The sequence below is a fragment of the Anguilla rostrata genome, chromosome 10, assembly GCF_018555375.3.
Source record: "Anguilla rostrata isolate EN2019 chromosome 10, ASM1855537v3, whole genome shotgun sequence".
Taxonomy (NCBI): Eukaryota; Metazoa; Chordata; class Actinopteri; order Anguilliformes; family Anguillidae; genus Anguilla; species Anguilla rostrata.
In genome coordinates, this window is record NC_057942.1 from 1,372,501 (window position 1) to 1,385,745 (window position 13,245).

Sequence of the window (13,245 nt, forward strand, 5' to 3'; positions counted from 1 at the left end):
CGAATTCTCCATTCTGGTGAAAAGATACCATTCATTCAATTTTGCCAAAACAAAATTTTCAGCATTTAAAAGCTACAACAATGTCATTACAAATGCAGCAATATGTTGACAAATACACATTTATTAAAACGATAACACCAATGAATATAGCAAGAGAATTAAAACCATGTTTAAAAATAAATTAAGAAAGCAATTTAAAGATTACAATGGAGAAAAAAATAATAATGCGTGAGTCTTTTGGATGAATCTTTTCTGAAGTTAGTTTAACGCTGCAGCCGTCCAGAGGGCGCAGGCTAACGTGTGTACCCTCCGAAACTCACGCAGCCAGGTGACGTATCTCTTCACCAGTCAGTCCCGCAGCCCAAACTGCGCAGTCGGTGTGAGTCTGCGCAGGCCAGCTGCAGCCAGGCTTCCCTTAAAATCCCAGGGGTTGGTCTCCATGCTGCCTTCTGTTCAGCAGCTGCTGTGAGCGATGTAATGCAGCTGTCAGTCAGTGGCAGGGGACGCTGGGATTTGGAGTCTTTCAGTGTGACAGGTGGTCGGACTCCACTAACAGCTAGTGCTGGTGATTCACAGGGATTACTCTTGGATTCCAGCTGTCAGTATTTACATTCACATCTCAAGGCTTTTAGTTGATGCTGTTTTTCAGAGCGACTTACACAGATTACGTTCTTTTTATATACAATCTATATTTATGCAACTGGATATGTCCTGAAACTATTTCGTTAAGTGAAGCAAAGTTGAGTGTGTTGCTCATCTTGCTCAGGCACAACTGAGTACCTCTGAACAAAACTTCTTACTAACCAAAAATTTTACAATCATATGATTGAAAAACTACATTTTTGAGTATTGGTGAAAATGTATTAAAGCATTATTCGTTAAAATATTTGTATTTATTTTAAAGCCCACATGTGACCTCAGTGGATAAACTGGTGACACGAAAGGTCTAACTGTGAGTGATGTAATGGGAAGTGTGTGCTGATTGGCTGGGCCAGGCATGACTCCGCCTCCCTCTCCCCCCCCGCAGCCGCCTGGTGAACCGGCTGGATGACATTAAGAAGACGGTGTGTGGGGACGGGGTGTCCCGCTGCCTGCTGTGTGGGGAGCAGCTGGGGGTCCCGGGGGTCAGCTCGGTGGTTTGTGAGGACTGCAAGAAGGTAGCGTCCCCCTGCTGAAGTACCACTTCCTGTTTCCTGTCTGTGAAGACCAGCGGTGTCGCCTCTCGCCCCTGGAGAGCCGCAGGGGCTGCTGGGTCTGCTGTTACTCAGCAGTTACATGATCAATGAAAGCAGCTGATTGGACAGTAAACTCATGTGGCGTAACATCTTTGGCTTGGCTGAGTTTAAAATGGACGCTTAAACCACCTGACCACGTGGCTGTCCAGGGGCAAGATGAGCAGCACAGGTAAAAAATTAGAGGCGGAAAATCCAGGTTCAGAAAGTAAAAAGTCCTTCCCAGTATTTTGTTCCAATCACCTGGATTTGCTAATTAGCACAACTCTTCAGCCAGGAGGGAGAGCTAATTAGTGAAATCAGCCGGCTGAGTTCATGGGTAGAAGAACCACATGGCAGGACTTTTAATTTCTGGCAATTGATTTGGTTCCATTGCTCCCGTGTTCCTCAACATTCCTCAACTCTGACTGGTAATGATGTCATAATTGACTCATCGCCATGGTCGCGCTGTTGATTGACGGGTCACGGTGCCTGCCTGCCTGCTCCCTCAGTAGGGTCTGTGTGGTTTGTTCCAGAACATGTGCACCAGGTGTGGGGTGCAGAATCACTGCCGCCCCAGAACCATGTGGCTCTGCAAGATCTGCAGCGAGCAGAGAGAGGTGAGACGGACGGACGGATGGAGAGAGAGGGAGGGGGAGAGGAGGAGGGGGGAGAGAGAGAAGTGGGTGAGGGTGAGTGAGAGAGAGGGGGGAGAGTGAGAGGGAGTGTGAGAGAGAGAGAAGTGGGTGAGGGTGAGTGAGAGTGAGAGGGGGAAGAGGGGGGGGAAGAGAGAGGGAGAGGGGGAAGAGAGAGAAGGGGGGTAAGTGAGAGAGAGAGGGGGGAAGAGAGGGAGAAGAAAAGCATCATAGCAGCTGCTAGATATTCGCGTCAGACCAAACCACAAATTATTCCGGTTTTTTTTCCATAGTTTTCCAAGAACTTCACCTTACCTTACCTCTGTTTACCTACACTTTATATTCACATTATATATATCGAGATCCTTTTTACACCAAGCATTTGTGATCCAGGTTATTATAAACACTTTTTATTATGAAGTAATTGCACAGTATGAAGAGTTCTGTGAAACAAAATAGCTGGATTTGGTTAATGACTTGGATAGTCATTAACAATTATGAGTTTAAGCATGCTTCACTCCTCACAGACACATACAATTTGACATTAAAGGTGTTTCTACTGCAGAAAGTTGGTGTTGTGAGGTCCTGCTTGGTGTTTTAATTTTATTTTGGCAGAGGATCAGTTTTTAGTTCTTCCACGTGCTTTGCAGCAGGATCCGGTGCCCCTAGTGGTCATAGCAGGCATAGCTGGCACGACATCCCTGTAGAAGCCCCTGCTGATTCACACAAAACAACCAAAAGAAATGCTACTACTATTCCAGCTCATAACTTGATTTCTTGGATCAATTCCATTGCAATGCAGGCAATTAAATAACTCATTAAAATTCAATTGATTAATTGAAAAATCTTTATTGAATATCGGCTGTGTTCATGGCATGCTGATTTCAAGCTGTTTTTCCTCTGCTGGGTCTTCAGGTGTGGAAGCGTTCTGGCGCCTGGTTCTTTAAGGGTCTACCCAAGCAGTTCCTGCCCTCACCGATGCCCGTCTCCAAACACAGGGACCCCAGCCCGCAAAAGGCACCCGTCCCATCCGAGACCCCCACCAGCGCCCCCAGTGGTGAGTGGAGAGATAACAGTGGAGCGTGATGTTCAGGAAATTCAATAGCCTTGGAGTGCAGACACACCACCTGTGTCTCAGTTTGATGAAGCATTGTTCTATATGTAATGAATATCTATGGTGATAGTGAGGCAGTGATGTTTTATTAATTAAAGGTGTGTTCATCTCAGGTGTGGAGAACCAGCCCCCCAGCGTGCAACAGCCAACGGCAGGTGAGTTTGGCAACATCCACCCAACCGCCATCGTCAGACTGTCATACTGAGTCTCTGAGTCTCCTACAGTCCAACCTAATTCTGCTACACCCTCACTGTGTATAAATGCTGCTACACCCTCACTGTGTATAAATGCTGCTACACCCTCACTGTGTATAAATGCTGCTACACCCTCACTGTGTATAAATGCTGCTGCACCCACACACTGTGTATAAATGCTGGGGCACCCACACACTGTGTATCAATGCTGCTGCACCCCCTAGTCTGGATCTGCTGTATCTGAGGCTTGGGTGTAAACCTGTGTCATATAGGGTCCCAGAGTTCTGGTCTAGGATCAGGCAGCCAAACTGCATGCGCAGCCGCAGTCACAGCGCTGGTGCGCAGTCACAGCGCTGGTGCGCAGTCACAGCGGCTGGTGCACAGTCATCTGTGCTCTGTGTCAGACGTGCACTGCCAGACCAGGGGGTCTTCTCCTGTCAGATCCACAGCCTGACCTGTGATGGTCTGAATTCACGGTTTTCCCCATGTCTTTTCTTTCGGGTGGGATGGACTAGAACCACCACACACTGCAGCTTTGGCTTCATAATGAATCTGTTCTGACAGGGACCGGGAATTGTAGGTGGCGTTGTCATGGCTACCACCAGACACAGCCAATCACTTGGGAGTAAGAGTTAAGAATGTAACTGAAACCTACAGCAGAAATTTTTTGGCGGCATTCCCCGGTCTTTATTATATCAAAGTGTCAAACGCTTTGATAAACCTGATTTATTATCCGATTAGCCAGCACGGACGTGTGTTCGTAGCGAGAGTCTAAAAAAACGATGTTCGCTCCCCGGTTTAGCTTCGTCTGCTGCCACCGCTCGGAAGTGCGTCCGGTTTCAGCCGGAACGACCGAAAAGCGTATCGAAGGCTGAGATCTTAATGGGGTGTCACTGCTGGTGTGGAAGTAGGAAATCTAAACCCTGGCAGACAGAACGCTCCAGTGAGAAGATTCTGTGATTCAAACGGGCGATACGCTCCTGGGCAGGTCTGACTGGTTGAACGCTAGTGACTCATACACCTTGCGACCTGTTAGCCGACGTTCCTGCAGAGGAGTTTAGCGCCTCTGTGATGTCTGTGGCGGTAAATAGTGGTGTGCCACCTGCCCACAGGGTCGCCTGATCTCTGCTCTCTCTTCTGATTGGCTGGGACCGTGGGAGGGGCGGGTGCAGTTCTGTAGAAAGACACAACAGTCGGATTCCTTAACACAAATCCCTGCCAGGTTTGCGGGATGTCTGTTTGATCGTTTGTGGTCCTCCCCCCTCCCCGTTCCCCCCCGGTGAAAGCATCAAAGCGTTCAGCCGCTATTATCCCCCCCATCCAGGATCCGGGGACAGGGGTAGGGGCCTCTTTCAGGCAGGGCAGGTTGGGACGACGCGGGGACCCCCCAGGCCTTGGCACACGCGGGGGTAATTATAGGCTCTGTGTCCTCATAAATCCACCCAGATGAGGGAGGATGGAGCGCCAGGGAAACGTGGAAATGTGACGGCACGGTCAAGGGGTCCTGCTGCAGCTTGCTGAGCACTGTTCTCTGCCTCTGTACAGAGGGGTGAGGGAGTCTGATTGTCTGGCCATGGTCAGTTAAAGTGTGTGTGTGTGTGTGTGTGTGTGTGTGCGTGCGTGCGTGTGTGTGTATATGTGTGTGTGTGTACGTGCGTGTATGTGCATGTGTGTATGTGTGTGTGTGTGTGTGTATGTGTGTGTTTGTGTGTGTGTGTGTGTGTGTGTGTGTGTTGCAGGGTCCTCTGGACGAGGGGGGGCTCGGCCTCCTGTGGCCCCGAAGCCCTCTGAGTCGTGGGCGACGCCCAGCGAGGAAGGCGACGCCCAGGCCAGTTCTGTGGTGATGAAGAAGGCCGTCCCACTCCAGAGCTCCAGACCCCCCACTGCTGCGCCCCCCGCCGCAGCCCAGCAGGGTGAGGGCAAGCCTGGGCACATAGGGCTGCATGCCCTCCCCCGACACACATCCTCCATGGAGGCCTTCAGCCTGTCATTAAGATCTCACTCCTGAATTCCCCTGATGTTCTCAACAATAAGACATTTCTAGGCCTTTAATTTACCTTTTTTTTTTTTTAACAAGGCAGGGCAGCTGTGAACCCAGTTCTCTTGTGCTGTGATGATCTGGGGAATTAAAAGTCAGAAGAGAATCAGGGGATTGTGTAGCCAATCAGATGTAGGGGGTGTGGATTATCAGGGATGGTGCAGCCAATCAGATGTAGGGGGTGTGGATTGTCAGATATGGTGCAGCCAATCAGATGTAGGGGGTGTGGAACATCAGGGATTGTGTAGCCAATCAGAGACTCGCCTCTGCTCATGCTGCTGCCACACGTCTGCCTGTCCTTCCCCCCGACAGCTCAGCCTGAGGCGGAGAGAGGCTACTCCAGCATGGCCCAGAGGGAGGAGAGAGCGCCCCCTGCTGTACGGGAGGAGAGACGGCAGCCTGCGGCCTACAACCCACCCCCTGCGCGCCACCAGGCCCCGCCTCCAGAGGAGGATGACGAGGCCAACAGCTACGACTCGGACGAAGCCAGTAAGATGGGGGCAGGCCCTGTTCAGCTGGTCATTTAAATTCAGCTCACTAATTACACAATTCACCTAATTTACGGCATCAAGTAACAGAATTTCACTCACAAATCGATTTATGAATTGAATTTCATTTAGTTTCGTGAATTGACTGAAATTTAAAATGGAACTGACCCCCCTAACCTGGATCTCAGGCCAAGATCTGGGCCCACATCCATAAAGCATCTTAGAGAAGAAGCACTGACCTAGGATCAGCAGTGCCTTGCAGCTCATAATGGATCAGGTTATAATGTAGCAAGAGGACAACAGGTCCTGGATCAGCTCTTCTGTTCTGAGATGCTTTATAAACATGGGCCCTGGTCTGTTTCTCCCCAAATAGACCTTTCATTGGCTGACATACTATCCATGGTTTCTCAGACTATATTTCCCGGCGAATCGTTGCGTATCTCGTGTCTCATTTCCTGTTTCCGGTCTAACCAGTTTTTGTGGTTTCTCTGGTTGGTTTAGCCCGTATCTGGCTTACGTGTGGCATACGTGTCTGTCCCATATCTACTGTGAAGCCTTTCCCAGGCTAATGCGTTCCTTTCCTGCCCTGTTGCAGCCACACTGGGCTCGATGGAGTTCAGCCTGCTGTACGACCAGGACAACAGCAGCTTGCAGTGCTGCATACTGAGAGCCAAGGTAACGGGGTCCCGCTGTCCCAAAACATCTCCGTCCTCACGCCTCCCAAGGCCGGAGAACACGGAAGCCTAAAAATGAAAGGCTGAAACCGGTGAAACTGAAATGGAATGAAAATGCGAAGGCTTTGCGTTTAAATGTTAGCCGCGTCGTAGCCCCTCCCTTTCTGAAGCGGTTGCTGTTGCCATGGCAGCGTATGTGAGTCGTAAGCCCATCGCAGGTGCCCCAGCTGCCCTGCTGTCTGTGAGAGTCTGTGAATGTCTCCTGCACAGGGTCTGAAGCCCATGGACTCCAACGGCCTGGCCGACCCTTACGTCAAGCTGCATCTTCTGCCTGGAGCCAGCAAGGTGTGTGTGTGTGTGTGTGGGGGAACTCTCACTCATCACAGTTTGCATGCTGAGAAACAGGAACTCTCACTCATCACGGTGTGCATGCTGAGAAACAGGAACTCTCACTCATCACGGTTTTCATGCTGAGAAACAGGAACTCTCACTCATCACGGTGTGCATGCTGAGAAACAGGAACTCTCACTCATCACGGTTTGCATGTTGCTTCCCTGTTTTCCTTTAGTCCACTAAGCTTCGCACCAAGACGCTGCGCAACACCCGCAACCCGGCCTGGAACGAGACGCTGGTCTACCACGGCCTGACCGAGGACGACATGCAGCGCAAGACCCTCAGGTAGGGGGCGCTGTCCTCAATCACACCCTCTCTCGTGGGCTGGGAGCCCCTCTTGAGTCTAACTGTACCTGCGAATAATATTTCTCCAAATAATGAGTATTGTTCACAGATAGAGATGATAGGTTTGTACATCTTATTGGTCTGCAAAAATACCTTACCCCAAGAGTAATCTTCGCACACTAACCAGGTGCATGACTCAAGCAATTAATGTCCAGTGCCCGGTGGTGAAGCAGTATGTCAGTATAATGACTACATATCCCATGAGCCTCGTATGAATGTTCTCAGTGACCCCTGGGGGTTTCCTCGCAGGTAATGAAAGGATTCCGTTGGAAATAAATGTAGTTTTCTGTGGGTTCCTTTTCACTACCCCTTCACAACAAGCGTGATTTTACATACAGATTACATGCAAAACAAAAAAGTGTAAAGTGTGCAGTGAGTTCTGCTGATAGCGTTTAGCTTTCCTCCTGTTTTAAAGGTTGTCTGTGTGTGACGAGGATAAGCTTTCTTCCTCTCTGTGCAGGCTGTCTGTGTGTGACGAGGATAAGTTCGGACACAACGAGTTCATCGGAGAGACTCGCGTTGCGCTGAAGAAGCTGAAGATAAACCAGAAGAAGAACTTCAACGTGTGTCTGGAGAGGGTGGTCCCGGTGAGCCCAACAGCCTAAACGCACCCCCAAACAAGCTCTGCTTACTCTCCAAATGTGCTCTATAAGCTCTCCAAACACATCTGAAACACGCACTGAATGCCCCCTAACGAGCCCCAAACAAGAGCTCCAGAATGAGCTCAGCAGGACCTGAAACTGGTAGAGAGGAGGATAAACCACGCTACATGCTAACTGTGATTGTACAGCGCTACATGCTAACTGTGATTGTACAGCGCTACATGCTAACTGTATTTGTACAGCGCTACATGCTAACTGTGATTGTACAGCGCTACATGCTAACTGTGATTGTACAGCGTTACATGCTAACTGTATTTGTACAGCGCTACATGCTAACTGTATTTGTACAGCGCTACATGCTAACTGTATTTGTACAGCGCTACATGCTAACTGTGATTGTACAGCGCTATATGCTAACTGTTGGGGCCAGAACCTCTGTGCAGCGACTCTCATCATTACACACTTGCACCGCGGTACGTTAGCACCAGTTCCACTCAGCGCCTGCACGCTGAGGCATTTGGACCTCTTCCAAGATCAAGCTCATTCCTGCTACTGTGAATGGGCTATCTTGCAAACACAATCCAAACAATTAAAGAACCGCTTGGTGCCCATGGCAACAGTATTGACTGTGTCCCCCCCCCTTCCCCCCCAGATGAAGCGGGCGGGGACTGCAGGAGCGGCGCGAGGTATATCACTCTACGAAGAGGAGGTAGAGTGCACACTTCACTCCAACGCTTCTCAGTCTGTAGTGCTCAGTGTTCAGTGTGTAGTGTTCAGTGCTTAGTGTGTAGTGTTCAGTGGTCAGTGTGTAGTGCTTAGTGCTCAGTCTGTAGTGCTCAGTGTTCAGTGTGTAGTGTTCAGTGCTTAGTCTGTAGTGTTCAGTGCTCAGTGTGTAGTGTGTAATGTTCAGTGTGTAGTGTACAGTCTGTAGTGTTCAGTGCTCAGTGTGTAGTGTGTAATGTTCAGTGTGTAGTGTTCCGGGTGTAGTGCTCAGTGCTCAGTGTCCCTCTCTCTCTCAGCCAGGGAAGGAGGGCGAGGAGGTGGAGGAGAGGGGGCGGATCCTGATCTCTCTCATGTACAGCACCCAGCAGGGCCGGCTCATCGTGGGCGTCGTCCGCTGCGTTCACCTGGCCGCCATGGACTCCAACGGCTACTCCGACCCCTTCGTCAAAATGTACGCCCCCACGCTGGCGGTCCACGAGCTGGGGGTCCAGGCCGAGCCCAGGGCTGGGGGGTCCACACTGAGCTCACGCCTGGGGGCAGTTACATCTCAATTCAGCCAAAGTCTGGACGATTGTTGAAATTCAGTTCCTTAACTGAAAAATGCCCATAATGTTCTTTGAGGATCTATGAATTATTTGAATGTCAGTTCATTTCCTCAACTGATTTAGTTGAATTTAAATGGCAATTGGCACCAGCTAAGCTTAGCTGATAATATTCAAAAACGTTTCTGTATAATCGTGGACACATTACGTCAAGTCACTGACTGTTTAATTTGAGATAAGAGAAGCAGGATATTAACGCTTGGCAAACCTTCACACGCAATTCTGAATGGACCAGAATATGACAGAGACTGTGGACTTGACCTTGAATTGACCTCTCTCGCTCTCATTCTCCCTCTCTCTCTCTCACACTTTCTCTCGCTCTCTTTCCCTCTCTCTCTGTAGCTGTCTGAAACCAGACATGGGGAAGAAAGCCAAGAACAAGACTCAGATAAAGAAGAAGACCCTGAACCCTGAGTTTAATGAGGTGAGGTGTATGCTGTACCAATCCGTGATCTGCATGGTGGTGTTGGGCTGAGAACACTCAGTAACTTACAGTAACCAGGCAAAACAAAGTGTGGCCATATCCTGACATTTAACAAAATAAATGGTTGGTTGGTGATGTGGAATCATATATTATGAATACTGAATAAGCACACATTGACCTCTAAACTTTCAACATTCTTTAGAACTGGAATAACAGGCTTTGAATCAGAATTCTTGTTTTAGTCTTTAGTCTTGAATGTTTTGTGAGTCCTTGAGAACGTGGCATCAGACACAGTTCCCTAAAGGGAGCTGACACACACACACACACACACTTCTTGCCCTTGGCATGTTTGGTGTCTGGAGCCACAGGCCTTTGTACAAGGTCTGAGAATTTACTGCTGTAAAGTATGTTAGTCAAAATAAAGATATTCTCTGCACTTCAGTGGAAACACAACAGCCTTCCTTAACCTGCAACAAGCTGATTTCATCTGGTAAAAAACACAAAGCTGCAGAAGTGACTGAATAATGAAATAAAAGAGTGTGTTTTCTGATGGGCAGACACACAGGGAGCTCTCTCAGTCTGTGGTCTGTACACAGAGCCCCTGGGATAACCCCCCCCCGCTGTGTTTCAGGAATTCGGCTATGACATCAAACACAGCGAGCTGGCCAAGAAGACCCTGGATGTCTCAGTGTGGGATTACGACATCGGCAAGTGCAACGACTACATCGGTAAGACTGTCCTCTGCCAGGCTTTCAGTGTGCAGCGTGATCATGTGATACTGTGCAATGTGGTCATGTGACACTGGGGTACAATCATGTGATACTGTACAGTGTGGTCATGTGACACTATGCGGTGTGGTCATGTGACAGCGCAGGACAATCACGTGACACTGCAGCACAGTCGTGTGACCCTGTACAGTGTGGTCATGTGACACTACGCGGCGCGGTCATGTGATGGTTGTGCCCCTCCCCTGCAGGCGGCTGCCAGCTGGGCATCACGGCCAAGGGGGAGCGGCTGAAGCACTGGTACGAGTGCCTGAAGAACAAAGACAAGAAGATCGAGCGCTGGCACACCTTGCTGAACGAGAACCACGTCTCCAGTGACTGAGCGGCCCGCTGCATGCCCCGCCCCCTCTGCCCCGCCCTGCCCGCAGCCCCGCCCACAATGTGATGCTTTCATTTCTCGTCTTCCAGCAAGCTAGCCACTGCTTCACCCCCCCCCAACCCGCCCCGTTACCTGCCTCTCCTGTCCTGGCCCCACCCCTATTATTATCCCCCCACCCCCAACATCACCACGCCCTCTTTCTGGACACGCCCCTCCCATCGACTGTTAAAAAAAGAGGGACGGGGTCACACCCCTCACAGGGATCTGTGTGGGACACCCCTCCCGGGGATCAGTGTGGGACACCCCTCCTGGGGATCAGTGTGGGACACCCCGATTCTCGGACGCCTAAAGAGCATGACCACACTGCCCCTGCAGTCGCCAGGAAACGTGGGAGAACCCGCGTGGGATGCGGAGGTTCCGGGTTCCCTGTGTATGGCGAGGAGGGACCGGTACCCCAAACGTGCCCCGCCCCCTTCTCTCATAACACACCGAACAGAGCAAAATACCAAGGAGAACCCACACCTTTGACTTGATTATGACTTTTAATATTAATGATAATGTACTACAACGGCCAGTTCAAAAACAGCATCCAGCGCTGCTGACAGATGAGTGAGCTTCTGTAGCAAACTGCTCTTCACTCAGCTCTACAGCTGTCCTCTGCTGAGGCTCCTGGTGGAGCTGTGTGATGCGGGACTCTGTTCATTTATAGCTGGGGAACTGGGCTTTTGATTGGAACGTTGTTTAATGGAATCCTGGATGGGGTAAAGCTGCTGTAGGCTTCAGAGAGGTAGCTGAATTGAAACTGAACATTAATGGTGAATGGTCAGTTGTATACGGTAATAGTATGATGGCATTTATAGGCTGTGTATATCACCCTGGACATGATGCACCGCTAAATTCAGATTGGTTCTTACTTTATGATGAATTGAAGAAATATGAAACTCTTGATGTGCAGTTTCTGAATTAATTCTTGAAGTTATTGAGATAGTTCCAATTAGAGAAATACAAGAGATGGTCTAGATTATTGGCTGTTGACCGATTTTGGGTGTTGACTTATTTATTGATTCTTAAAGATTTATCGTACTTGTTTTGTGTGTTTGGGGCGGTGGGAGGCGTTTTTGAAGGAAAGCAAAAGTGGTTGGATTCTGCAAACGGACATCATTAGAAGTCTAAATCGTAAGCTGATGACTGCTCCTGCGATGTCCGGTGTTTCAGAAGAGGAGGAACGTTCACCGAGCTCCTCAGCGTTCCGGGACGCCGAGCTGAGCATGCTGTGGATTCTCACAGTCAGCCGTCCTGCCTCAGCTTAGCTAGGCCCAAGCCTGCCTCCACAGGCTGCTCCTGGCTCTGCATGCCTATCGTCTGAGCCCCCTCCCTGTTTGCCCAAAGAGCAGTGCATTATGGGCCTGTGGTGCCCCCGCCCACCCCCCCCCCCAAACCCCCACCCCCTCACCTCCCTGCCCCCCCCCCAAACCCCTCGCTGCTCCCTCTCCAAAGCTGCAGCTTGTGGCTGTAGAAACTCACCGCAAATCCAGGAAAGCACACCACATGCAATGGAATGACCTCAGACTTTGTATTGAAATTCGCTAGTTTTCCAAACCCCTATGCATGCGGCATCTCGTGGCTCATGATGTAAAGGGTCTTCCCCTCCCCCCACCCCCCCCCCCCCTCTTATTTTGGGTTTGTATGATTTATCCTGTCCCCTTTAAGCTCTCTCTCTCTTCGATGTTGGCTTCTCTGTATTCTGTATTTTTAAAATTGCGTGCGCTGGTTTTGTCCCTGCTCCCCCCCCCCACCCCCACCCCACCCCGGGGCACTGGTGGCGTCCCATCAAAGGAGCTCTTTCACAACGTTCTTTAACACGGTGACAAAGCTGGGGGCAGATGGTTCTAAATAACCTCAATCTAAATACGCACTGCAGTGTGAGAACAAGAACTATCAGACAGGTTTCAGTCATGCATTTATTACATTTGTTCTTATAATCTCAGGCTTTCTTCCAAAAAAAAAACCAAAACTAAACACCCTGCTGAGCTTTATTGATATGTATTTCACCGTACAGTGCAGTATATGGCACAATATATACATCAGTGCCTGAAAACATTAGTTATTCCCATATGGAGATAGTTATAAAATATATACCAAATTTTCTCCTTTGTCATTTCATCGCTGTGTGCATTAAGCTGACACCGAAAGCAATTTCTGAATGGAAGCCATTTGCAGCTCATTTTAAAGGCCAGAAGTGATTAGCCAAGGCTGCTAAGCTAAGGAAGTTTTAAACTGGCTCTGTCCATTTCCATGGTAACATGGCATGTTACCATGGCACCATGCCACCAGGGCAGCACACGCAGGTGCACTGCATTCTGGGAACGGATTCCGTCACCAGTGCCCCTCCTCCCTCTGCCTCCCTTCTACCTGACGCTAGACAATCGGTCTCTCTTCTCATGACGATTTGTCTGTTTTTTTCCCCCCTTTTCTGCTCAGTATGGAATGAATCACAGATTTTATTTATCTATGTAAATAGGTAGCGCATGCACTGGGGAAGAAGAAGAAGAAGAAAGTTATGTTTGCTGTTTAATGTGCATGTATACATTTTACATCTGGTTTCCACAGACCAATAAAAGCTTACGGAACAATGACATGGTTGTGCCACGGTGTCTTAAATCTTTTCTGACGCTCCCTTCAGGCAGTGTGTAAATCT

General features: G+C 49.5%; 1 protein-coding gene across 6 annotated transcripts in view; it reads left to right on the forward strand.

Moving 5' to 3' along the window:
- LOC135264601 (rabphilin-3A-like) overlaps positions 1 to 13,183 on the forward strand; it is a 54,927-nt gene extending 41,744 nt beyond the window's left edge. For 5 of the 6 annotated variants that reach the window (XM_064353327.1, XM_064353328.1, XM_064353326.1 and 2 more), the window contains 15 exons: positions 1,028 to 1,157; positions 1,748 to 1,831; positions 2,762 to 2,903; positions 3,074 to 3,115; positions 4,894 to 5,067; positions 5,505 to 5,681; positions 6,276 to 6,355; positions 6,625 to 6,699; positions 6,923 to 7,032; positions 7,553 to 7,679; positions 8,347 to 8,403; positions 8,714 to 8,868; positions 9,362 to 9,443; positions 10,075 to 10,171; positions 10,420 to 13,183. In XM_064353327.1, the coding sequence (XP_064209397.1) occupies positions 1,028 to 1,157; positions 1,748 to 1,831; positions 2,762 to 2,903; positions 3,074 to 3,115; positions 4,894 to 5,067; positions 5,505 to 5,681; positions 6,276 to 6,355; positions 6,625 to 6,699; positions 6,923 to 7,032; positions 7,553 to 7,679; positions 8,347 to 8,403; positions 8,714 to 8,868; positions 9,362 to 9,443; positions 10,075 to 10,171; positions 10,420 to 10,550 (1,663 nt within the window). In that variant the 3' untranslated portion in view covers positions 10,551 to 13,183. The remainder of the gene's footprint in view (positions 1 to 1,027; positions 1,158 to 1,747; positions 1,832 to 2,761; positions 2,904 to 3,073; positions 3,116 to 4,893; positions 5,068 to 5,504; positions 5,682 to 6,275; positions 6,356 to 6,624; positions 6,700 to 6,922; positions 7,033 to 7,552; positions 7,680 to 8,346; positions 8,404 to 8,713; positions 8,869 to 9,361; positions 9,444 to 10,074; positions 10,172 to 10,419) is intronic. The other variant, XM_064353330.1, reaches the window with a different exon arrangement.
- The last annotated feature ends 62 nt before the right edge of the window (positions 13,184 to 13,245 follow it).